The sequence below is a fragment of the Carcharodon carcharias genome, chromosome 1 (genome assembly GCF_017639515.1).
Source record: "Carcharodon carcharias isolate sCarCar2 chromosome 1, sCarCar2.pri, whole genome shotgun sequence".
Lineage (NCBI taxonomy): Eukaryota > Metazoa > Chordata > Chondrichthyes > Lamniformes > Lamnidae > Carcharodon > Carcharodon carcharias.
The window spans coordinates 254,781,732-254,808,441 of NC_054467.1; the positions used below are offsets into that span (position 1 = coordinate 254,781,732).

Here is a 26,710-nt window from a genome sequence, read left to right on the forward strand (position 1 = left end):
TTTAGGAGCCGTACAAAGAAGTGTATTCAGGCTAACTTTAATCAGATTAATGCCCAATTGTTAAATGATGCAAAAAAATGCCTTGTTGTATTCACTGCAAGGTAGTAGTCTCGGACAACAACAACTTGTTGCATTATCACAGTTTAGTTAATCATCCCAGAGTACCTCACAGAAGATGCATTATCACATAAAATTTGACAGAAGGAGATTTTGGGACAGGTGACCAAAAGCTTTATCTAGAGGTAGCTTTTTAGTGGTGTCCTGAAGGAGAGCAGAGAGATAGAATGAGACGTCATTCTTTGTAAAAGTAATGTATTGTAGGATTATATTTAATGCAACAAACATGATGTTCAGCAACCCAAAGGAGACTTCCTTAAAACAATTCACATGTGGTTAAGTGTCTCACATATAAAAACATGTCTAGGCATAAGTGAGTAGGCAAAAATCTGCGAAGGAAGGAAGATGAAAAATCAAGGGTGCGGTCATTGAGATTTTTGAAGGCAGAGTGAATTAACAGAAATTCAGGGATGTGGAAAACAGGAAAGAAAAAATATGGAAATGATCTAGGGGATTAAATAAGATTAAAAACAAAGAGGCATACAATCTCAGGTCCAGACTGTCAGTCATTGTGCATATGTAAGTGGTCAAAAAAATGCAATGATTATTTACACCTATGGACTGAGGCAGAATAGCATACTGTGAGGGTTGTGCAAACTAGCTTGGACATTTGTCTATAAAAAGAACAGTGACTACAGAAGTAGCTCACTGGTTGCAAATCTCATGGACCAGGGCGGGGCGAGGCAAGAACCAGCTGTTTGTGTGGAGGTAAGCTTATTGGCCCCTAGGGAAAAACAGTCCTGCTCCTCCTGGCCCACAAGCTTACAATAAAGGCACTTACTTAAAGGATCAGGCCCTTTCCAACTGCCAGAATTCCTATGGATCTTTGTCTTCCAATGTAGGTGGAAATATGGCTGGAAAACTTGAAATCTTGAAGTTCTTTTTCCACAGGCAAAATCAACTTTCTTCTCCCTTCCCAACCTTGCACTATTTTCAAGAGGCCTTCTGGCAAGTTGGGAAGGCTTTATTTGTGGCACTGCAAGCACCTCTTCCGAGGCCATGGTCACCATTGTGAGTCTATAGGAAATTTGAATTTCATCCCCTCTCCTGCTATTTTCGTGCGCTGGTGCAAGTTTTGGGATCCCTAAAAAAAACTCACCTCATGGGAGAATTTCTGACCACTGGGGGAAGTCTATTGAGTAGTCGGAAACATTCTGGCAGTTTTGACAACTTCGGATGTCACTATTAGATGTTGTATTGTAATGTAGAATTGTTTTAATTGCAGTGATTCATCATAAGGCTCGGTCATGAAAAGATAAGTTAACCATCACACTGACTATTATCATTTAAGTGTTGAGATCCATTATAGTATTTCTCCCATTCAGAAAATGCTCTTATGCATTAAAAACCAAAGAAAACACTGCTTGGGATCTCAAGTGTAATAACCTGAAGTGATTAAAATGCCTATGGTCCTTGTAAATTTAAAAAATCTTCAGCAGCTTTCATTTAGGGAATGAAAAGCAGCCACCTGCCTTGATGGACAGGGCATTTGGTATAGCTTAGAAAAAATAAAGGTCATCTGTTTTTTCAGTTGCACCAGATTCCATTGTTTAGATTTTCCAGGGTTTGTTTTGATGGATGAGACCCTTATGAATACTTGGCTGAGTTTCAAAAATAACACCCGCTTATCTCAACATGAAGGTTGTGTTCACAATTTGATTGACAGCTTTAAGAAGTTATTAAAGGATTACCCTTTTTTTGTCATGCCGAAAAGGCATGAAGAAAAAGATCTGAAAAACTTGTTTCTCTTCTGTATTCTCTTGTTTAAACTCCCTTTCTAAAAAAATGGAGAAAGGCTAACTCAACAACCTCCTGGAATGTGACACCCTTTGCACTGTATGAACATTCTAGCCAAACCAACACAAAGGGCTAGTAGATGAGATGTCTGTACTAGCTAGCTCTGGACAAAGGCAAAGCTGTTGGGACTCCATATCTCCAATATTGTGTTAATGGTTCCACAGTTATCTGCTGAAAATACAATAGGTTTTAACGAGGGTCTTTAAAGTCCATCATTAGCTGAATGGCTCAACCCGAAACCCCCACCATCATGTGACTGAGATTGAGTTGTTTGAACTGCTTTAATTATACAGCTTTTAGATTCTGCCTGAGTTTAACCTCAGAAGAGAAAACTGGAACTCAACTGAAAGAATCCTGTATTTTGCCTAGAGTGAACCAGTTCCCAGAATACAAGAATACTTTACTGCATCTTCAACTTCCTCAACCAATTTCCTAGGAGAAAGATCAAAAGTTCTGCCAAAGCCACCTGAAAGAACATTCATTGGACTCTGACATACGGGACTCTACTCATGTGAATTAATGCCAAAACCTTTTGGATTTTTTTTAAGTAACTTACAATTTGTAACTTCCTTCCCCTTCTTTCTCTGCCTTTCTAGCTTGTATGCTTGAGAGTGTGAATGTGTGTCGCAATCCATCCAAAACAGATAGAAGAATCAGAACCAAAAACTGATTGGAGACCTGTACCCAATATAAGTATCCTCGCCACAAAACAGCTGTTAGAGCTGGAAAGCAGGAGGTTAGAATTTCAGGAGAGGGAAAGAGAAGCACAAGCAAGGGAACAGGAAAAAAAGAGAGTTCCAGGAAAGAGAGCAAGAGAGAGAATGAGAGGGTTCACCAGCACAAGGTGCTGGAGATGAAATTAAAAGTTTAAGAAACAAGGGAATTCCAAAAGGAGATGAAAAGGAGGCAGAGGGAATTAGATATATTACAGGGAAAACTTGGTGAGGTCCCAAGCACTGTGCCCCGAGAAGGCAGAACAGTCCAGAGAGGATGGGCAACCCAAACGATGTCATCAAAACTCTTTTTTCTAATTCATTCACAGGATGTGGGCTTCCCTGGCTTGGCCAGCATTTATTGCCCATCCCTAGTTGCCCTTGAAAAGGTGGTGGTGAGCTGCCTTCTTGAACCGCGGCAGTCCAAGTGGTGTAGGTACACCTACAGTGCTGTTAGGGAGGGAGTTCCAGGATTTTGACCCAGTGACAGTGAAGGAATAGTGATATATTTCCAAGTCATGATGGTGAGCGATTTGGACACACCTGTGTGGCAGAAGGCTGAAAAATGAAGGGGGTGAAAGAACCCATCAGGGATAAGGTGGTTCAGGGAAAGCTACCTGTGTTTAAATAGGCTGAGATTAGGCCAGTTAAATTAAAAGGGCTTGGGAAAATGAATTTCAAAAGAGATGAAGGGAGTGAGCCAGAGACCAAATTGGCCAACATATTCTTTGCTAAATTAAACAGGGAACAGGGCCATTCCCAGGCAGCAAAACTAGTAGTGAGGGAGCTGCCTCACACAGTCAAAGAGCAACTTGGCAAGAGCGGTGGAAGCCACGTGAGCCAGGGTGTCCCAGAGGTCATGGGACCAAAGAGGAATCGGCCCACCTTTCCGGTATCTAAATTGGGCAAGTCACTGCCCTGTGAGCAAGTCCGTGCTTGCCACTGCCGAAAAGGCAGAGCAAATGTTGCAGTGAACTCCCAAGCATTCAAAACAGGTGGGCAGTATTCAGTTGAGGAGCCAGTGGAAAGCAAGAAGGCTCTGATGGGAGTAGCAAAGGTTAGAGGAAATGCAGCCGAAAGGAGCTGGCACAATCCTTCTCCCCAGGGATAAATAGGGGCACAGAAAGTCCCCAGACCTGGCCAGCAAATTTAAAAGAAAGAGAGCCTGATGAGTGGGAAGTCAGGCTGTCTGAAACATTCTTTTCAATTTTACAAGAGGGATGCCAGGAAACTCCCCGAATAGATACTGAGCTGGTGAGGAAACTACCTTGACCCAATTTAAAACAAAAAGAGCCTGCACCCCTCTGGGTGAGCAGGAGGTCTGGCTACCCAAACCCACCTTTTCCAATTTGCAGGCAGACCCGAGAGGTTCCCAAAAACCCCCAGAGCTGGTGAGGAAACTGCCTCACCCAGCCAAAGAGCCGCAGGGCACAGCCGCCGAAGCTAGCCCAATCTTTGTGAGTGAGGGGGCTATGACGGAGCACGTAGGTGGCATGGAGTGTACGGGGGGCACGGAGGATATGAGGCATCATGAAAGGGCATGGGGAGTCAGAGGGGGCATGGAAGCATGAGGGGGACATGGAAGGAACCTCTGAAAATAAGGCAACATTGAAGGAGAATGAGGTTGGGTGGGAGGGAGATGGTGAACTTTAGAGGATTTGGAGCTAGTCTGCTGTCCCCAAGAACCAAGGCAGGCCTTATAACCAGCCCGCCTCTGCACCCACACTCATCTTGCACTTCTTCAAGGCTCGCAATACCTGACACTCACTGTCCACGTCTCTCAAGACAGAAATATGGCAGGAATGGGGCTTGAAGCTGGGCTCGCATTCCGGAACCGCAAAAGGGGCCAACTCGCATTTTTCTGACCCTACATGAAAATACAACGCCATGTGTTTAAAAGTGGGTTGGTTTCCTGTCCCCAACCCAGCTCCATTGAAACAAAAAGTGGATGGGTTAGAGCCAAGTTTGAGAATTTTACAACTTTTACTTTCCTACCTGCTCCAACCCAGGCAGCATCGGCAGTTAAAACTCTGCCCCACATGTTCACTTTCTGACCTTTTCCAAAATAAATCCTGGATACCTCAAAATTTCAGGCAGCAAATAAACCAAGGTAGGCTCACTTCCTCAACCGCCAAATGTGTTCCTGATTTCACTTGGGACTGTTCTGGAAAGGCCCAGTGGTGATACACTGACTTTCAGATCCCATTTACCATCATGAAATCATTTGTGGGATGTTTCTGATTTCAATTCCTGGTGGCACTGAAGTTCCAGCTGGCAGATATTAACTTCTGAAGTCACTGATCTTTAATTCAGTCTTTTTAGGATGTATAGTTATACATTACAAGCATCATCTTAAAGCAAGTAAGTTAGGTCAAAAATTAAACACATCTTATAATTAACTTTTGGGCCAAAATATCTTGCTGGGGTATAGCAGAAGTAGTTTGACATAGATACAATACTGAGTTCCCAAAATAAAAAATTGATCTATTTGCCTGCGTTAAAAGCCCTCAAATCCACAAGTATTAAATTTTCAAGAACTCTGAAAATAATATAAACTACATTGATGCAGCTCCAAATTATCTGGGAACCCTCTCTCCATCATCTATACTACCCTCCACTCCTATAATCAAGTGCAAACAGATAGTTTGCCGACAGGGCGCTTGAAAGAACATACAGTACTAAAACAGCATCTTGTTCTCAACAATGCTATTTATAGATTGGATGCAAACAGCTTTCAAGCGCAATCAATTTCTTCCTGCATCTGATGATCCTTATGTTAATCATCTTTATGTTAATTCTATCTATGGCTCACCCTTCTTATCACTTATTTACTCCAGCCCTCCTAGGCTCCATGCTTTGGAATTTTCTTCCTTGCTTCCTTTAAGGATCTCTCTGAAACTCTGAGAAAGCTTTTTGATAACAGCTCACAGGTTTTGTGTCAATTTTGCATTGCAACTCTATGAAGCACCTTGGATCACTTTTTCTGCGTATGAATGCAAGATATTGTAATGGTAAAAGATGGCACAACACGAAAACCATTGTAATTTACATATGTATCATGATGCAAACATCAAATCAAAACCTGAAAAATTAAACCATTGACTGTACTTGAACAAATGAAACAACACACAATTACATTCACTCAAAATTGTTGCACAGCCCCCCTTAAGGTCACTTATGTGAGAGAACTGCTTCCAGAAACTGCGTCCAGTCCTGCTGCTCTAGAAACCTGCCAGGCGTATATATCCAAGCTGTCCCTACAAAGAATTAATCCTTTGTGTTAGTGACAGTCTTGGCTCAATGATAGTATGCTTCCCTTTAAATGTAGGTTTTGGGTTCAAGCCCCAGTCGAGATTTGGCACCCAACAATCTAGACTGACACTTCAGTAGAGCGATGAGGTAATTGTGAATGCTGCATTGTTATAGATAGCATCACAGAGATGAAGCATTAAAACAATGCATTCATTGCCTGCTCAAATAGATATAAACAATCACATGGCAGTATCTGAAGAAAAGCAGCTAGGTTATGTGTCCTGCACATTTACTCCTAAAGGATCAAAAACATACCATCTGTTTGTCTTGCTGTGTGCATTTGTCAGCAGTACAGCATATATGAAAGGTGTTTATATGTATCTATAAAAAAGACTGCATTCCGATAGTGCTTTTCATGATTGCAGAATACAGGCTCAAAGTGCTTTAAAGACAATGAAGTACATTTTGAAATATAATCACTGTTGTAATATAGGAAACACAGCAGTCAATTTTCACACAGCAACATTCCTCAAACAGCAATGTGCTAATGGCCAGATAGTCTGTTTTATTGATGTTATTCGAGGGATAAATAATAGCCAGGGCACAGGAAAACTCTCCTATTCTTCTTTGAAATGGTGTCATAAGATCTTAAAACCACCTGAGAGGCAAGATGGGGCCTAAGATTAATGTCTCGTCCAAAAGATGTCACCTCCAACAGTGCAGTGCTCCCTCACTGCTGTGTTACCCTAGTTATGTGCTCAAGCCTGTGGAATGAGAACTGAACCCACAATTTTCTGACTCTGGCGAAAATGCTATGTTGAGCCAAAGCTGACACCTTGGTTCAAGTTCTGCCTTCTCTCTTATAATGGCTCACCAAAGAAATTGCAGGAATGCAGATTTTAACTGAGAGATTTTGTTAGTGGATTGTTAATTATGGAAAAAGAAAAACAGGCATTCTCTTGTTTTCTGTGCAAACAGGAATTTCATCAATCACCCCCATCCCAGTCACGAGTCTGTGCCAATCACGCAGCCCGCTTGATTGCCACACCACCCACAAAGATTCACTCCCTTCACAACCGACACACGGTAGCAGCTGATACACTGCAGCACCTCACCAAGGCTCCTTAAACAGCACCTTCCAAACCCACAGCCGTTATAATCTAGAACAGACTTGTCCAAGTATGCGCGCGCCCCTGCCACCGAAGCGTTTTCATCTGGCCCACCAGTTGTTGGGCCCAACTGTCCAAGACTTTCGGACAGAATTTTGAAAAGTGCTGAGGGCCTGCTCATCCAATCACAGGCTGGTTCCTCACAGCATAGGCTCACCAGTGGCTGCCTATCAGTCGCCAATGCAGGGAGGAACAGCCAATGACTGGGCAAGCTTCACATAATCAGTCATCAAAAAGTTTTAACATTTCAGTTTCTGGCTGGGGAGCGCAAAACAACAGGCATGTTCAGCAGGGAGCAGCTGCAGAGGGCCTGGGGGTGCTCGGAGCTGGCGAGCTCAGGGGTGGCGGGGGGGTTGCACAGCAGACTTCGACCTTGGGAGCCCCGTGCCTCAAGTGGCCTTGATTTTGATTTTCACCGGTGGGGGTGGGGGGGGTGCCGGCGGCAGGGGTGTGCTCGGAGATGGTGGCCCTGGACCTTGGGAGACCTCGGACTGTCTCCATTTTAATTTTCACCCCGTTCTCGGAGCTGGTGACACCAGACCTCGGACGGCCTCTAAATGACACCGGAGGGTGATCGGAACTGTGACTTTGCGCCAAAGGGGCCTGGCGGGGGGAGGGGCAGTCCAGACTTTGGGTGGGCAGCCTCACCCGAATTTGAGGCAGGGGGGCTAAGAGGGGAGGTCTGTGTGTGAGCAAGGGAGAGTTTTCGTGCCTGTGCGCGAACTAGCGAGGGAGACCGAGCATGGGAGCCACTTAAGGGCTTCAATTGAGGCCTTGCCCACCCCAATGTAAAATCGCTGCGAAATCAAGGCGGGTGGAACCCAGAGGGAATCCCGTTTCATTCAATTTCACGGTCCCCTCCCCCGGCCTAAAACCTGCTGGCGGGAGAGCGTGAAACTCAGGTGACCTGGGTCATATTTCCCTCTATGCATGTGGCACACTAAATCCACGCTGTCACTAAGATTTCAGTAAAGTTCAATGCTGGATATATAGATTTCCTGTAACATGTCTTGGAAAATCATAGGCCTACACCTTTCAACTAATTAATTTTATTGGAGAGAGAATGGTGAGAGTTGCGCTCTGATTCCCCAGCATGCGCTCCCACAAGAGCACAAGAATTAGGGGCAGGAGTAGGCACTTCAGCCCCTTGAGCCCGCTCCACCATTCGATAAGATCATGGCAGATCTGGTTGTGGCCTCAACTCTACTTTCCTGTCCATCCCCCATAATCCTTCATTCCCTTGACGATCAAAAATCTTTCTAACTCAGCCTTGTGAAGAGAATTCCACAGACTAATGGCCCTCTGAGAAAGAAAAAAAAAATTCCTTACCTCAGTCTTAAATGGGAGACCCCTAATTTTTAAACTCTGCCCTCCACTTCTAGACTCCCTCACAAAGATGAAACATCATCTCAGCATTCACCCTATCAAGTCCCCTCAGGATCTTATATGTTTCAATAAGATTACCTCTCATTCTTCTAAACTCCAGTGGGTATAGCCCCAACCTGCTCAGCCTTTCCTCTTAAGGTGACCCCTTCATCCCAGAAATCAATCCAGTGAACCTTCTCTGAACTGCTTCTAATGCAATTATTTTCCTTTCTTAAGCAAGGAGACCAAAAGTACTCCAGGTGCAGTGTAACTAAGGCCCTGTGCAGCTGCAATAAAACATCCCAATTTTTATATTCCATTCCCTTCCAATAAGCACCAACAGGCTAGGAATCCTGCAGTGAATAACTCACCTCCCCACTCCCCAAAGCATATCCAGCATCTACAAAGCACAAGTCAGGAGTGTGATGGAATACTGTCCGCTTGCCTTGATGAGTGCAGCTCCAACAACACTCAGGAAGCTCGACACCATCCAGGACAAAGCAGCCCGCTTGGTTGGCACCCCATCCACAAACATTCACTCCCTCCATCACTGATGCAGAGTGGAGGTAGTTATGTACCATCTACCAGATGCACTGCAGGAACTCACCAAGGCTCCTTAGCCAGCATCTCCAAACCCACAATCACCACCATCTAGTAGGACAAGGGTAGCAGATGCATGGGAGCACCACCTGGATGTTCCCCTCCAAGCCGCACACCATCCTGACTTGGAAATATGTCACCATTCTTTCAGTTGCTAGGTCAAAGAAATGGAACTCCCTCCCTAACGACACTGTTGGTGTACCTACACCACATGGACTGCAGCAGTTCAAGAAGGCAGCTCACCACCACTTTCTCAAGGGATGGACAATAAATGCTGGCCTAGCCAGTGATGCATACATCTCATGAATGGAGCTGTCTTTGAGGTTTCCGCTAGTAATTATTCTGTTTAGTGCTGGTGCCGTGGCACCAGCTTCAGCCTATTGGTTGCGGGTTGGCGATGCTTTTCAACTGCCTCTGTTTCAACTAGAATTTCCACTTGCGCACCACCTGAAAGCCAGCTTTGGTTTTGCACACATACTAACAGCTCAAGGGCCACAAGACTGACATTGGAGTTTGACACTGATAGCAGAAGTTCTACTTAACGCAGGCTGCAAATGGTATTATTATACTTGAGTATTGCTGAAAAAAAGAGACGTCAAAGCTTTTCATCTTGCACTCATCAGTGCACTTTGCAAGAGTGCCAATATAAGGGGATAACAACAATTTATACTGTATGAGAAGAGAGTGCTGATTGGTTGGCAAATGGACCCTGATTGGTAGAGGCATTGCGATGCAGAATGTTGCCATGGCAGATCTTATCAAACAGCATGTCCCTTCCGCTATTGACAACAGGCAAGGTACAGACTGTACCCAACCAGCCTGTGCAAAACTCAAAACAGAATGTCCAACACTGGATGCGATTTTGCAACTGGACAACATTTGCTAAGTAATCCTCAGTGTGTTAAGAATTATGCAGACAACCAATTTAAGATTGTCAGTCGGGTTCGCAGTCTGGTGCATTTACTTGTACTGGGTCCTGTTCTTTGCAGACAGAAAGAACATGTACACACATGGCGCCTATTTCAGCTAAACAAAATAAGTGACAGCCATTTGCTGACTCATCCCTCAGGGCAATGTCTTGACCAATCAGGGTCAAGCCGCCTAGTTTAAATTTCAAACAATGCTTGGCAGCTAACTGTCAGTCACAATCACTGGTGCATGCTCCATGGCAGCTTCTCTACCAGAGTAATTTGTCAACTGATCAGCACTCTCTTCTTATACATACAAATTGTTGTTTTCTCCTTTATTGGTATTACTGCGAAGTGTCCTGATGAGTGCAAGAAGAGCTTCGACATGTCTTTTTTTCAACAATACTCAAGTTCTGTACTACTTGAAGGCCAGAACTAACTACTAATTGTTATACCTCCTGTCCCCTGTCCTTTGTGCATCCTTATTACAATCTTTCTAATAAATACTGAGCTTGTTAACATCTTAATTTTCCAGACCACTATCACACATCTATAACCTCCAACATGCCATTTCTAGGTGTAGATTAGAAATGTCAGATTACTCACAATCACAACAAACACTGAGAAATACCACATCCTTGCATGTATAAAAGCCTTAAAAATAACTTCCCTGTGGGGCTTTTAATAACTTTCCAGCGGATCAAAAGCCAATTACCAGAAAAACTCAATTCTACTCAGCCTAGAGTCATTTCCTTTTCATAGACAGCCCTTTAAGGATGGGGCAACAAATTCTGGCCTGGATTTAATGATATAAATAATTTATTTATAAATGCATTTATCAGATATTAATAAAATTCAATAAAATTCAAAATACTAGCGCACCTTAAAAAGCAAGCCTAACTCTCCATATTATGTTCGGCTGAACTGTTTGTTTCACCAGCAAGTACTTTCAAAGTGAGATTTGCTCCTCTTCTCCCCACATTAAGGAACAGAATCATTCATTAACCCACAGTGTTTCAGCAAAGCTTAATTCTTAAGGCCTTTTTTTACCCAACAGGAGATAATACAACCTCCCCACAGATTTACAATTCAGTCCACCACCAATCTCATCAAGGCCTACAAGAGGGGACCAGAGCTTGAGCACGTTTAGCAAGCAGCAGATGAGAAGTTATACAAATGGTTATATGGAAGACACAAGACAAAGCAGAGGTGAAATTCAATTCAAGGACTCCTGTTTCAAATGGACAGCAGCTGAAAATCAGATGGATGCATGCATCTCAGATGCCCCTTTGGTGCTCCTGGTTTACCTGTAGTACTCAAGTAGGCCTATGAAAGGACAAGCAGCCCACCTGGTTCAAACAGGTGGACAGCTCCATAAAATGTGAAAATCCAGGTAATCTGATTTGTGGACTTAAACTTTTCAACCCAAATTACAAAAGGGGCACAGCACGTGCTGCGTTCACTCGAACTCAGTTCTACAAACTTTTAGCCACCTAACCATTGGTTCTAAAAGGGGCCAGAGTACACTGAAAAAAGTTTTAAAATTTTATGTTCTTTATTTTTGTGAGCCCAGGAAAAGCAAAAGTGCTCCCCATAAAAATCTCTGGGCCATTAGAGGCTTTCCTCAGGATTGCCTCTTCTATCCCTCCAAGACACAACTTGCAGAGAACTTGGAGCTAAATAATTCCCTGCCCTGCCATCTCTGATAAACTGCAGTGGGGCACCCAATCACCACCCACAGCTTTCTGGCAGTGTTTAAATGAGTTGGGATCGAGCTTTATGCTGAAATGAATAGGTAGATGAATCTGCCACTCCACCATCTTTGCACCTGTTGGTGGAGCAGTGGAACAGTTGCACTATTCCCAACTAAATGCTGAATAACAGTGAAGTACCGTGTTCTCCCAATACCCCTACCACACTATAAAAGCAGGTGCAAGGGTACAGTACATAGAAGTTATGGTACTGAACTAGCAAGTACTCACCATATCCACCACACACCAAATTGTGAAAGTGAGCTCAAAAAATATTTTAGTTAATCAAATAACACAGCAAAAGCAAGCATGAAAAGTATTGGATTGTCGCAAGATCCTAACTGGTTCGCTTGTGTTCTTTAGAAATCTGGCACCATTGAGGACATGTGATCAGCTCACTGCAATTTAACAAACGGCCATTTGTGATCTTTTTGGGGTTATCTTGCTACAGGGTCGAGCTCTACTGTTGGAGATGTAAATAACGCTTCTGTTGGGGAGTGGAGGTTGCAAATGTCAACCCTGGTGATGCTGACAACAGCAAATTGGTAAAGTCTAATGTATGTGGTCAAATGACTGAAGAGAGATCTATACTCTGCATCTTAAGACCTCTGCCCAGAAGGCATACATTAAAATAATTGCTCTTTTAATTCTTACAATAAATCAGCATCAGAAGTGATCTTTGCTCTAAAATTTGACACCAGCATTGCAAAAATAAACATCAGGACAAGACCCCATTTTTTTGCTGCCCTTTATCAGACATCTTTTTTTAAAATGTGAATAATTTCAACCTAACAGCAAGAAGATATTCCTGGCATGGAAACTCAATACCGCAGTCATGCAACGGCTACCTGTTTAGGCATCTTATTTTGTTCAAACTGAGCTCATAAATTGACTACAACAGTCCTCACTGAGTAAAGGTGTCTTATTAGAGATTTTAGAGATTTAAAGATTTTAGAGTCCATTATTAAGGATGAGATTGCAGAACACTTGGAAGTATATGGTAAAATCGGGCAAAGTCAGCATGGTTTCATCAAGGGGAGGTCATGCCTGACAAATCTGTTAGAATTCTTTGAGGAGGTATCGAGTAGGTTAGACAAAGGAGAGCCAATGGATGTTATCCACTTGGACTTCCAGAAGGCCTTTGACAAGGTGCCGCACAGGAGGCTGCTCAGTAAGATAAGAGCCCATGGTGTTAGTGGCAAAGTATTAGCATGGATAGAAGATTGGCTGTCTGGCAGGAGGCAGAGAGTGGGGATAAGGGGGTCCTTCTCAGGATGGAGGCCGGTGACTAGTGGAGTTCCGCAGGGGTCAGTGTTGGGACCACAACTTTTCACTTTATACATTAATGATCTAGATGAAGGAACTGAGGGCATCCTGGCTAAGTTTGCAGATGATACTAAGATAGGTGGAGGGACAGGTAGTATTGAGGAGGCAGGGAGGCTGCAGAAGGATTTGAACAGGTTAGGAGAACGGGCAAAGAAGTGGCAGATGGAACACAACGTGGGGAAGTGTGAAGTCATGCACTTTGGTAAGAAGAATAGAGGCATGGACTATTTTCTAAATGGGGAGAGAATTCAGAAATCTGGAGTGCAAAGGGACTTGGGAGTCCTAGTCCAGGATTCTCTTAAGTTTAACTTGTTGGTTGAGTCGGTAGTTAGGAAGGCAAATGCAATGTTGGCATTTATTTCGAGAGGACTAGAATATAAAAGCAGGGATGTGCTGCTGAGGCTTTATAAGGCTCTGGTCTGACCACATTTAGAATATTGTGAGCAATTTTGGGCCCGTATCTCAGGAAGGATGCGCTGGTCCTGGAGAGGGTCTAGAGGAGGTTCACGAGAATGATCCCAGGAACGAAAGGCTTAACATATGAGAAACGTTTGAGGACTCTGGGTCTATACTCGATGGAGTTTAGAAGGATGAGGGGGGATCTGATTGAAACTTACAGAATACTGAAAGGCCTGGATAGAGTGACGTGGGGAAGATGTTTCCATTAGTAGGAGAGACTAGGACCCAAGGGCACAGCCTCAGAGTAAAGGGAAGACCTTTTAGAACAGAGATGAGGAGAAACTTCTTTAGCCAGAGAGTGGTGAATCTATGGAATTCATTGCCACAGAAGGCTGTGGAGGCCAGGCCATTGAGTGGGTTTAAGACCAAGATAGATAGGTTCTTGAATGGTAAGGAGATCAAAGTTACAGGAAGAAGGCGGGAGAATGGGGTTGAGAAACATATCAGCCATGATTGAATGGCGGAGCAGACTCGATGGCTGATTGGCCTAATTTCTGCTCCTATGTCTTATGGTCTTATTAATATATAATTAAGTTAATTGAGCCAAAAGCAATGGGAAGAAACGCGTCTCCAGTAACAGGTCTACTTTCAAGATTATGGGGCTGGCTGGTTGATCCAAAAACATTGCTCTAGAGTATTGTCGACTTGTCCCATTAAACTACCAGATGCAGCACAAAGGGTTGACGCAGCCACAGCCCATCATCATGTCTGTCATCTTAGAGAGTCAATCCTTCTTACTGCAATCCTATCTTCCACAGAAGTTGGTTATCAACTCTCTAGGGTCCAACCAGCAAGGAAGAAAACATTTCATCAAGTCTGCTCAATGGAAAAAAAATGACTGTGATGCCAGTTCAAGAAAATAAGAAACAGAAGCAGGAGTAGACCACACGACCCATTGAGCCTGCTCTGCAATTCAACAAGATCATGGCTGATCTTGGGCTTCAACTTCATTTTCTTGCCACTCCCCATACCCCTTAATTCCCTGAGAAACCAAAAATGTACCTATCCCAGCCTTAAGTGTATTCAACGATGGAGCATCTACAACCCTCTGGCTTAGACAATTCCAAAGATCCATAAACCTTTGAGTAAAGTCATTTCTCCTCATCTCAGTCCCTCTGAGACAAAATGATTGTCCTCTTGTGCTAAGACTGTGCCCCTGTGCTTTAGGTTCCCTGACCAGCAGAAACAATCTTTCAGCACCCACCTTATCAAGCCCCTTCAGAACTTTGGAGGTTTCAATGAGATCTCCTCTCATTCTTTTAAGCACCAAAGAATACAAGCCCAATTTATTCGACCACTCATCATAGGACAATCCCCTCTCCCCAGGGACAATATTTAGTGAACCTTCACTGTACCACCCCCAAAGCAAGAATATCCTTTCTTAAATGTGGAGACAAAAACTGCACACAGTCCTCCAGGTGCAGTCTCATCAAAACCCTGTGGAACTGCAGCAAGACTTCTTTATTCCTGTACTCCAATCCCTTCGCAATAAAGACAAAATGCCATTTGCCTTCCTAATTGCTTGCTGCACCTGCATGCTAACTTTTTGCATCCCTTGTACAAGTACACCCAAGGCTCTTTGAACATCAACACTTACAAAAAATATTCTGCTTTCTAATTCTTACGGCCAAAGCAAATAACTTCACATTTCTCGAAAATATGCTCCATCTGCCATCTTGTTTCCCACTCAACTGCCTATGTCTCTTTGCTGCATTTCCTCCCCGAAGCTTACCTTTGCTGCTAGCTTGGTATCATCAGCAAACTTAGATAAAATTACTCTCTCTTCATCTAAGTCATCAATATAAATTGTAAATAGCTGATCCTCCCAGCACTCCATTATTCACTGCCTGCCAAATTGAAAAAAGTCCCGTTTATGCCCACACTCTGGGCAGAATTTTCTGCCTGTTGGGCGGGCAGGCCCGACCCAATCTCCAGCGGGCGGAGAGCCGATCCCCGCCGGAGAAGCGGACCGTATCGCCATTTTACGTGGGCGAGCCAGTTAAGGCACGCCCAGCGTGACATCCAGCGGGAAGCGCTCTGCGCTTCCTGTGCAGGTGGGGGGGATTCCCCAAAAGCGAGAGTGTGCTCTTTCGCGCATGCGCACGAAAGAGCGCACATCTCCCTGAGGCAAAGTGCAGCCTCACGGAGATCGCTTCCACTTTGAAAAAGATTAAAAATAGAAAAAAAAAAATTCCCTAACATGTCCCCCTCATGTGACAATGTCACATGAGTTGGGACATGTTCATAATTTACAGAAAAACTTTATTAAAATTTCTAAAACCCTGCATGAAACCTCATCCCACCGCTGGATGAGGTTTTACGTTTTCTCTATTTGCCGCCGGGGCTCTTGGCCTTAAGGTTGGACGGGCAGGTCCTTTAATTGTTTAAATGATCCTGTCAATGGCCTCAATTGGCCATTGACAGGTTGGCGGGCCCACAGCTGATTTTGATGTGCCCCCGCCTTCCTGAAAATTTAAGTGGGGCGGGATGACATTGGGGGTTCCACCCGAGGTCATTCTGCATCATTTTATGCATCAGCAAACGGGCCCCGCCCCCTGCTCGCCGACGGCAAAATTCTGCCCTCCCTTTTCTATCCATTAACTAATCCTCTATCCATTCTAATATATCACTCCCAGCTGAGTAAATAAGTGGTAAAAAAAAACTTTAAATCAGACAGGCTATAATCAAAAATAGATAAGCAAGCAATCCTCAACTCCACCCCACTTTTTGTGGAATCATAAAATCCTACAGTACAGTAGAAACCACTTGGCTCATCATACCTGTGCTGACTCTTTTAAAGTGTCATCCAAATAATCCCACTCCCCTGCTCTTTCCCGTTAGCCACTCCTTTTCAAGCAGACATCCAATTTTCTGTTGAGTCTGTGATTTGCAGTTAAGAACTCATTTCATAAAAATATTTCAACTGCACCAACTCCATCTTTTTTTTAATTATTGCAAATTTGTGTCCTTTGGTTACCACCCTCCTGCAAGTAGAAACAATTTTTCCTTATCTACTCTCTAAAAAATCCCTCATAATTTTAATATATTAAATTGAATATGTACAGTAATATATTTATATATATTTAATATACTAAATCACCTCTTAACCTTCTTCACTTTGAGAAAGATCAACTACTGCTTTTCAAGTCTCTCCACATAAGTGATGACTTCATAGAAACCTGGTTCACCTCACAGCAGAGGCAAAATGCATAAAGAAGCACGAGCAAAATAATGCTAGGAGTCCTGCCTGTCGCTTAAATTTCCCTCCTTCATGTATACAAATGCTTGTGAACACCTTGACTCAGTCATCAGGAGGGTGTGGGTTCCAGGCTCAATTCAGACCCTTGAGCATATAATCCACGCTGATACTTCAGTGCAATACTGAGGGAGCCCTGCACTGTCACGGTGTCATTGTACAGAAGAGACGTTAAACTGAGGCAGTGATTGTCCTTGAAAGACATAAATAACCCCATGACATTACTTGACAAGTAAAGTTTTCCCCAGTATGTTGGTATTTTTCTCCTCAATCAACTTCACTGAAACAGATTAGGATTTTTTGGGTTTAAAACAGGCATAACGCAATTTAGCAATGGGCAGATGTGAGATTAGGCTACTGATAAATTCATCATACCCATTTTTCAGAAATTCCATCCAGCTCTCTAAAAACAGGCATGAGGTCTGTTACATTATACAAATGAAGAGCTTAACACCTCTTTTAGGTCCCTTTGCTGAAAATGGTTGATAATGTTCAAGATTATTCAGCGCTCCTTACAAAATACACATTTTTGTTTTTATAAGTTCTTTGTTGTTTTAAAAAAATTAGAGGATTTTCTTTAGAAAAAGGGCAAGCTGCCTGGGGGAGAACTAAAGGTGCAAGCAGCTTGATCAAGTACGGTAACAAAGGCCAGAGGGCAAATTCTGGACCAATCTCGTTTCTTGTTCGTGATATAACCAGCACTGGTTATGAACCCCAACATGAGCCACAACCCTATTCCATCCAATTAAGCTAGTCGTTATTTCAGTATTGTCAACGGGAGCTTGCTGTGCGCAAACTGGCTGCTGCACTTCCTGCAAAGCGTTTCAGAAACTCAAAGGGCGCTATAGGAATGAAGGATTTTTAAAAAAAAAAATTTCCTTTGTGAACAAGTACCTCACTGACCAAGTCATGGGCTGTAAACACACAAAGCGATCTTTAAAACCTCTCAAGGTATCTTTAACCGTGCGACACATGCAGCCTGCTTAGCAACAGATCGGAATTAATTTGGAGAGTCGGGGAAACATTGCTGAGAGAGAGAGAGAGAGAGAAAAAAGAAATAAATCAGAAAGAAACCGGCACCTACCATCGTGAGAGATGGTTTTCCTGGGGACTGAATCCTTAGCCAACCCCAAAACGTAAGCGTTAATTGAACACAAAATCGCAACGTAAACAGCCAGAGCCGCGTATCCTCCTCTCATCATTTTGTGAATACAAATAAAGTCCCGCAACTAAAATAGAGGGGGGGGGGGGGGCACAAAAACCACGTCCACTTTTCTTTTTCCGATATCCTTTCTGGTTGAAATTTGTATCAACGGTCGGCAATTGAGAGAAGAAACAAAGTGTTACACACGGCGACCAGGTGTTTGAAGCAGCTCCTTGGATAATGTATTTAAAACAAAACTTTTCGTAGCCAGCCGCTTCTTTGCACTCGAATTGCTGCTCCGTCCGGAATCCTCCAGAGTTTTTACAAACTTTTCTGAAAAAAAAAAATAATTGTACTTGATGTCGAAAGTCGGAAGTGTTACGCAGCTGATTTTTTTTTTTCTCTCGGGTTACTGTATCTTATCGAGAATTACAGCAACGCCAGGTAGCGCAAGACGCGTGAATCAGAGGGGCGGATTGGATTTGAGTCACAGTCTATATGTACCTAAGAAAACTCCACCCTCTCTCATCCGTTCCCCAACAATCCCGATACCAATAATCTTATTTTGTTTCTCAGCTGCAGGAACATTTTTCCAGGGCTTAAATTGAACCGTGTGGCTCTGTTACTGACGTTGACGCCAATCGATTGTTCCTTCATTGTTTTTAAATCCAGAACTTAAATAGGATGGCCTCATGTATATATATATATATATATATATAAAATAATGTAAACCCAGTGGGACACTTGTTTAAAAAGCGTGGATCAAACTCCCTTTTCACCTTAAAAAAGCAACAGAAAATGTTGGAAACGGTTCAGCATCTACAAGGGGGAAAAGACAAGTTGACATTTCAGCCAAAAGCTAGGGTTGCCAACCCTCAAGAGCTGCTCTCAAATCTCTGGGAATTAAAAATTAATCTCTTGAACACATATGCGAGCAAACCAGGAGAAAAATCATAGGGGCATTAACATTTTGTTTATTTTTATTAGTTATAAAAATACTGGAGATGGGGGGGGGGAAGACAGAGAAGAGTGGGGGTTGGGGCATGTGGTCAAATCTCTAGGACTATCTCCAGCCAAAGTTGATAACCCTAATCATCAATTTTAATCAATACAGATTTCCAGACTGGTGATGCATCATCTCCTCTGACCACACCTCCTCAGACATGAGTGTATTTGCTTTCATTGCTATCCCTTCCATGACTGTCTCCCTTCATTGCCATGAATTTCTAAACATTTTATCTCATCCATTGCTCCTGCACCATCTTTCATTCGCTCCTTCATTACCTCACCATTGCTCTCTCCTAAGACCATAAGAAATATGAGGCCAATTGGCCCCTCCAGCCTGCTCCACCATTCAATGTGATCATGGCTGATATGATTGTGGCCTTAACTCCACTTTCCTATCTGCCCCCATAACACAACTCCTTCGTAGATCAAAATCTGCGTAACTCAGCCTTTTTTTGTTCTTTCAGGGGATATAGCATTGTTGGCAAGGCCAGCATTGGTTGCTGAACCAACTGGCTTGCTAAGCCATTTCAGAGGGCACTTAAGAGTCAACCACACTGCTGTGGGACTGCAATCACAAGTAAGGCAGTCTAGGTAAGGACAGCAGATTTCCTTCCTTAAAGGAAATTAGTGAGCCAGATGATGTTTTGCAAAAATTGAAGATAGCTGCAGATTTATTAATTGAATTCAAAGTCCACCAAGTGGTGAGTTTTGAATCCATGTCCCAAGAGAATTAACCTGTGCCTCTGAATCCTGTGATATTACCACCATCTCCCCCTTTTGAATGTATTGAATGAACCAGCCTCCACTGTTCTCTGTGGAAGAGAAATCCAAAGAACAAAGAACAAAGAAAAGTACAGCAGGAACAGGCCCATTGGCCCTCCAAGGCTGCGCCGATCATATTGCACGTCAACTAAAACATTTTGCACTTCCGGGGTCCGTACCCCTCTATTCCCATCCTATTCATTTATTTGTCAAGTGCCTCTTAAACACCACTATCGTACCTGCTTCCACCACCTCCTCTGGCAGCGAATTCCAGACACTCACTACCCTCTGCATAAAAAACTTGCCCTGCACATCTCCTCTATAGTTTTCTCCTCTCCCCTTAAATCTATGTCCCCTAGTAATTGACTTTTCCACCCTGGGAAAAAACTTCTTTCTACTCTGTCCATGCCACTCGTAATTTTGTAAACTTCTATCAAGTCGCCCCTCAATCTCCGTCGCTCTAGTGAGAACAATCCAAGTTTCTCCAACCTCTCCTCATAGCTAATAACCTCCAGACCAGGCAGCATCCTGGTAAACCTCCTCTGCACCCTCTCCAATGCCTCCATGTCCTTCTGGTAATGTGGCGACCAGAATTGCATACAATATTCCAAGTGTGGCCTAACCAAGGTTCTATACAGCTGCAGCATGACTTCCCAGCTTTTATACTCAATACCCCTGCTGATGAAGACAAGCATGCCATATGCCTTCCTGACCACCTTATCCACCTGTGTTGCCACTTTCAGTGACCTGCGGACCTGTTCACCCAGATCCCTCTGCCCATCAATACACTGAAGGGTTCTGCCATTTACTGTATAATTCCTGCCTGTATTAGACCTTCCAAAATGCATTACCACACATTTGTCCGGGTTAAACTCCATCTGCCATTTCTCCGCCCAAGTCTCCAACCAATCTATATCCCGTTGTATCCTTTGACAATCCTCTTCACTATCTGCAACTCCTCCAACCTTAATGTTGTCTGCGAACTTACTAATTAGCCCAGTTACATTTTCCTCCAAATCATTTATGTATACTACAAACAGCAAAGGTCTCAGCACTGATTCCTGCGGAACTCCACTAGTCACTGCTCTCCATTCAGAAAAGCACCCTTCCACTGGTTAAGGAATCTCTGAGAAAAGAAACTCCTCCTCATCCCATTTTTAAACAGGAGAGCCCATATTTTTAAACTGTGTTCTGAGTTCTAGACTCCCTAATAAAAGGAAACATCCTCTCAGTATCTACCCCGTCAAGCCCCCTCAAAATCTTATAAGATCACCTCTCATTCTTCCAAACTTCAATAAGTAGAGGCACAAATTGCTCAACCTTTCCTCATAAGACAACTCTTTCATCCCAAGAATCAGCTTTGCGAACGTTCTCTGAACTGCTTCCAATGCAAGTATAACTCTTGTTAAGGAAGGAGATCAAAATTATACATGGTATTCTAGGTGTGGTCTCCCTAATTCCCCGTACAATTGTAGGAAAACTTCCCTACTTTTATACTCCATCCCCCTTGCAATAAAGGTCTCTCCTTTCCATCATCATCCATACTCCCCTCATTATCATCCATTGCCCCTTCGTTCCCTCTCCCCTTCTTTTCAATTCCAGTCTCCATGGGCAGAATCTTACAGGCCCCCAGCTGGTGAGCTTACAGGCGGGAAGGGCCATAAAATTCCCGATGTGGTCTTCCCAGACTTCTTCCCACCCATCCCCAACCTACATGCTATTTTACAAAGGCAAGTGAGGACCAGGGCGGCCCAAACATGCTCAAAATGAGGAATACTGCCCAGCCCTCAATTTTCAGGCCAGCAGGAGGGATTCAGGGACAGGGGCAAGCCCAACAGGTTATGCTGCTTGCACCTTGGGTGGGGTGGTTGCCTTCCTTTACATTCCCCCTCCCCAAGGTCTGGGTCCTCCTGGATACTGCCTCCTCGCCTGATCTTCAAATCATGACCCCTCATTCCCACCATCCACCCCCATCCCCCAGGCCTCATTTCCCCTCCTCACCACAAAACCCTGGACTTCCCTGTATCCCAGGGCTCAGGATCTGGAAGCTGCTTGTAGTCCCAGAAGTGGCCACCACTCTTAGTGGCCCGGCTGGGACTACAGAGTTGCCAGCCAATCAGTTTGGGCAGCAGTTCTCTAGGATGGAACTTCCTCCCGGGTGAGGAGCAAAAGGCCTGTCTCCAGCAGATTAAAGTGTTAAATGTCTGCATGGCATCAATGATTGGTGGGCTTGCGTTCCCCACCAACTTCTCCACCTGTGAAGTGAGAAACACCGCCATCAAAAAAATGTTGCCCCATATAATATAGAGAATATTGCACTGGAGAATGTGGGGAAAAGATTATAAAGATCGTTCTAGAGCTGAGAGGTTATACATATCAGGAAAAGTTGAACAGGCTGGGACTCTTGAGAAAAATGAAACCAGAAAGGTGATCTGATAGAGAATGGGAAATTCACAAGAAACCTCTTTACACAGATAGTGATTAGAATATGAAATTCTCTATCACAAGAAGTACTTGAGTTGAATAGCATAGATGCATTTAGAGGAAGCTGGAGAAACATATAGACAAGGGATAATGGCCTTGAAGTTACGCTGTTATGGTTACATAAAGAAGGTTCGAAAGAGACTCGTCTGGAGTATAAAGGCCATCATGGACCACTTGGACCAAATGTTTCTGTTCTGTACATTGTACGTAGTTCATTGCCATCCATTTAACCCCATCATTGCCACATATTGTTCTCTTCATTGGAAATAAAGTAACGTATAACTACTAACAGAGATAATGAAAAAGTGTACAAAAATGGCATGGTAATATATTTTACTCCACAATTCAAAATTTTAAGTGCTACCAAAACATGGATATATGTTAAACAAAATATTAAAATATAATATATATATGTCCTGTTCTACATCATTATTTCTGGTCACATTAAAATAGTGCTATTCCTCACTTCGCTCAATATTTCCTTCCTCCTAAAACAAATAGCTTTTAAAAATCCAAATTAGCTCAACTACTACAGTTTATTTATCTCGTATTGTTTCCTGCCATTGTTTACTTTGGACTATTGTCTGCAAATTATGGACTATATTTTTCAGTTTAAGGAAGGCATCGATCAAAGTGATCATTTACAGAAATTTAGATATCAGAGTTAAAAAAGGTAAATTATGTGGTCAAGCAGCATAGATTAGGCCTGTATTCCCTTGAATACAGAAGATTAAGAGATCATCTAATCGAAGTGTTTAAGATGATTAAAGGGGCTGAAAGAGTAGACTGAGAAAAAGAATTTACTCTGGTCAACGAGTTCAGAACAAGAGTGCATTACCTCAAAATGAGAACAAGGTGGTTCAGAGGTGATGTTAGAAAACACTAAGGATGGTGGCAATCTAGAACTCTCTCCCCCAAGAAGCTGTTTAGGGGTTAAATGAAAATTTCAAAACTGTGATTGATAGATTTTTGTTCAGTATTAAGGGTACTGAACCAAAGCGGACAAATATTGTTAAGATTCAGATCAGCTGTAATCTAATTCAATGGCAAATAGGTTTAGGGGACTGAATGACTTCCTCCTGTTCCGATGTTCCAATGTTCTAAGTCCCTTTTTTCCTGCCGATAACATACATAAGCAATATGTTTTGGATTTCCGGCATCCGCAGTTTTTTGTTTTTATACTCCCAGCTGCACTGCTTATGCTTTAAGTAGCTAGCGCCACTCAGTGGTTTGGTAATTGTAAAGCCCCACCATATAACTTATATTTCTCATTTGAATCAAAAAATTTTATGTCCCTCATATTTTCCAATGAGGATGCGAGCTGGGAATATGAATACTCTGAAACAAATGTAAAATGACTTATATCTAGAAGAAATGTGATGATTTCTTTTTAAGTGCACTTACCATTCCTTTGTCCATGCATATAATCTTTCCAAATCCCAATGAATGCTTTCAGGCTCTTTTGAAATGTAGCTTAGTCTACAATGTTACTGGATAAATCCTCTCCCATACCATTTATAAATGGTAGAATGGGACTAGATCTATGTATAGGCCCTGTGGAATGACTGCCCAGCAACCAGAGCTTTTGCTACTTCTCACCATCCACTGACTGACATTGTCAAAGCAGCTTTCAAACCAGTTGGCTAGGAACATGGGAACAAGAGTAGGCCATTTTGCCCTTTGAGCCTGCTCCGCCATTCAATTAGATCATGGCTGATCATCTACCTGTACACCATTTTCCTGCTGTTATGACATAACAGATGGTAAATGCTGAGCTTTTCAAATCCCAGAGGGAAACTTGAAACAACTGTCACGGCTAATTTTCAATTTGTATGTTTCGAGATGTGGACTTTGATTTCAGTAATAATAAGACCACCGAGTCTTAAGAGGTTTTTATAAAACTAAATCAAACATTTATTAACAAGTAAAATGATTTTTAAGCATACACATATGTCTACAAATTACTACTATAATAACTTCCAAATCCCCTAATTAATTTAACTCCCAGTTACAGTTGCTGCATTTGGACATGGATTGCTTCGGTATTTGAGGATTCACAAATGGTGCTGAACATTGTGTAATCATCGGTGAACCACTTCGAACCTTATGATGGAAGGAAGGTCATTGATAAAGCAGCTGAAGACGATTGAGCCAAAGACACTACCCTGAGGAACTCCTGCAGTGATATCCTGAAGCTAAGATGACAGATCTCCAACAACCACAACCATCTTCCTTTGTGCTAGGTATGATTCCAACCGATGGAGAGTTTCCCCCCAATTCCCATTGACTCCAATTTTGCTAGGGCTCCTTGATGCCAAGCCTTTAACATAGAAAAACCTCCAGGGCATAATCAAACAAAATGGATGATCACATCCCATGAAAGAATAAAGAAAAAACAATGTAAAAGATATTAGCTTCATGACTAAAAGCCACAAGAGGTGGTTTTGAAGATGATACTGAAAGGAGGGGGATGGAGGTAGAAAAGCAGAGAGAATTCCAAACTGTAGGACCAAGGTGGATGAAGATGGTGAGGCAAAGGGAGTGGGTAAATATTATAAGATATTAGAGCTTATAGGCAGTAAAAGCTGGTTTTGAAACATTCCATCAAATCTACCAACTTCTTTCCGGAGACAATTAAAAACTTTATCAAACAGAATTCTGAAAATGTGAATGATTCATACCCTCTGGATAGTTCTTATCCACTGATTTAGTTGCCTCCTGAAAGAATTCAGTAGATCTGTGAGTCCTGATGCAGTGCTTCAAAAAACAGTTTTTACATCCTAAACGCTCTTATATCCCATAATAGGTAAGACTGATCATAAGTTATAGATTATTGAAAATAAAATTGGAGGTATTGAAAAATGTTATGAGCTGTTATAACAAATAGCTAATAGCATTTTTAAAAATTAATACCCTGATCACAACCTATAACATGTGAAAAAAATGAAATTAAAGCTCAGCTAATTTCTCCTCTGCCTCGTGACTAGCTTGGACAATTCTATAAACAGAACGTGGGCAGCAGGTCGAGCAGCAGGGGGAGCTGGGAACATTCAGCATGATGCTGGAATGTTACACCAGAGCACACAGTAAACAGCAGATCTGACCAAATGGCTAACCCTGCAATGGAGAAAATCAAAACCTATTCAGGCAAAATTAACATTATGTCACATTATTACTTTGAAATAAATTGTACCATTTTGCTTCCACTTCAAATTAAATATAAAATGCGTAAACCAAACTTCAAAGGTGACAGTTGTGGCTCAGTGGGTAGCACTCCCACTTTTGAGTCAAAATGTTATGGGTTCAAGTCCTACACCAGAGACTGAGCATGTTATCTAGACTGGTAGGAAGAAACTTAAGCAAGGAGTCAGGAGGGCTAAAAGGGGTCATGAAAAGTCACTGGCAACCAGGATTAAGGAAAATCCCAAGGCCTTTTATACATATGTAAAAAGCAAGAGGGTGGCCAGGGAAAGGGTAGGCCCACTCAGGGACAGAGGTGGGAATCTGTGTGTGGAGCCAGAAGAAATGGGAGACATACTAAATGAGTACTTCTCATCAGTATTCACCAAAGAGGACTTAGTGGTCGATTTGTCTAGGGAAGAGTGTGTCGACAGCCTGGATCATGTTGAGATCAAAAAAGAGGAGGTGTTAGGCGTCTTGAAGAATATTAAGGTGGATAAGTCCCCAGGGCCAGATGGGATCTACCCCAGAGTAGTTAGCGAAGGCAAGGGAGGAGACTGCTGGGGCCTTGACAGAAATCTTTGTATCCTCACTGGCTACGGGTGAGGTCCCAGAGGACTGGAGAATGGCCAATGTTGTTCCATTGTTTAAGAAGGGTAGCAGGGATAATCCAGGAAATTACAGGCCGGTGAGCCTTACGACAGTGGTAGGGAAATTATTGGTGAAGATTCTTCATGACAGGATTTACTACCATTTGGAAGCAAATTGGTGTATTGGTGAGAGGCAACATGGTTTTGTGAAGGGGAGGTTGTGTCTCACTAACTTGATCAAGTTTTTCGAAGAAGTGACAAAGATGATCAACGATGGAAGGGCAGTGGATGTTATATACATGGATTTCAGTAAGGCCCTTGACAAGGTCCTTCATGGCAGACTGGTACAGAAGGTGAAGTCGCACGGGATCAGAGGTGAGCTGGCAAGATGGATACGGAATTGACTTGGTCATAGAAGACAGAGGGTAGCAGTGGAAGGGTACTTTTCTGAATGGAGAGCTGTGACTAGTGGAGTTCCGCAGGGATCAGTGCTGGGACCTTTGCTGTTTGTAGTATACATAAATGATTTGGGGGCAAATGTAACTGGGCTAATTAGTAAGTTTGCAGACGACACCAAGGTTGGAGGAGTTGCAGATAGTGAAGAGGATTGTCAAAGGATACAACGGGATATAGATCGGTTGGAGACTTGGGCGGAGAAATGGCAGATGGAGTTTAATCCGGACAAATGCGAGGTAATGCATTTTGGAAGGTCTAATACAGGCAGGAATTATACAGTAAATGGCAGAACCCTTAAGTGCATTGATGGGCAGAGGGACCTGGGTGTACAGATCCACAGGTCACTGAAAGTGGCAACGCAGGTGGATAAGAT

General features: G+C 42.9%; 1 protein-coding gene across 1 annotated transcript in view; it reads right to left on the bottom strand.

The window, feature by feature from the left end:
- sema4f (sema domain, immunoglobulin domain (Ig), transmembrane domain (TM) and short cytoplasmic domain, (semaphorin) 4F) overlaps positions 1-26,710 on the bottom strand; it is a 262,102-nt gene that overhangs the window by 219,282 nt on the left and 16,110 nt on the right. The window contains exon 2 of the mRNA XM_041197038.1: positions 17,798-18,190. Coding sequence (XP_041052972.1) covers positions 17,798-17,915 — 118 coding nt within the window. The 5' untranslated portion in view covers positions 17,916-18,190. The remainder of the gene's footprint in view (positions 1-17,797; positions 18,191-26,710) is intronic.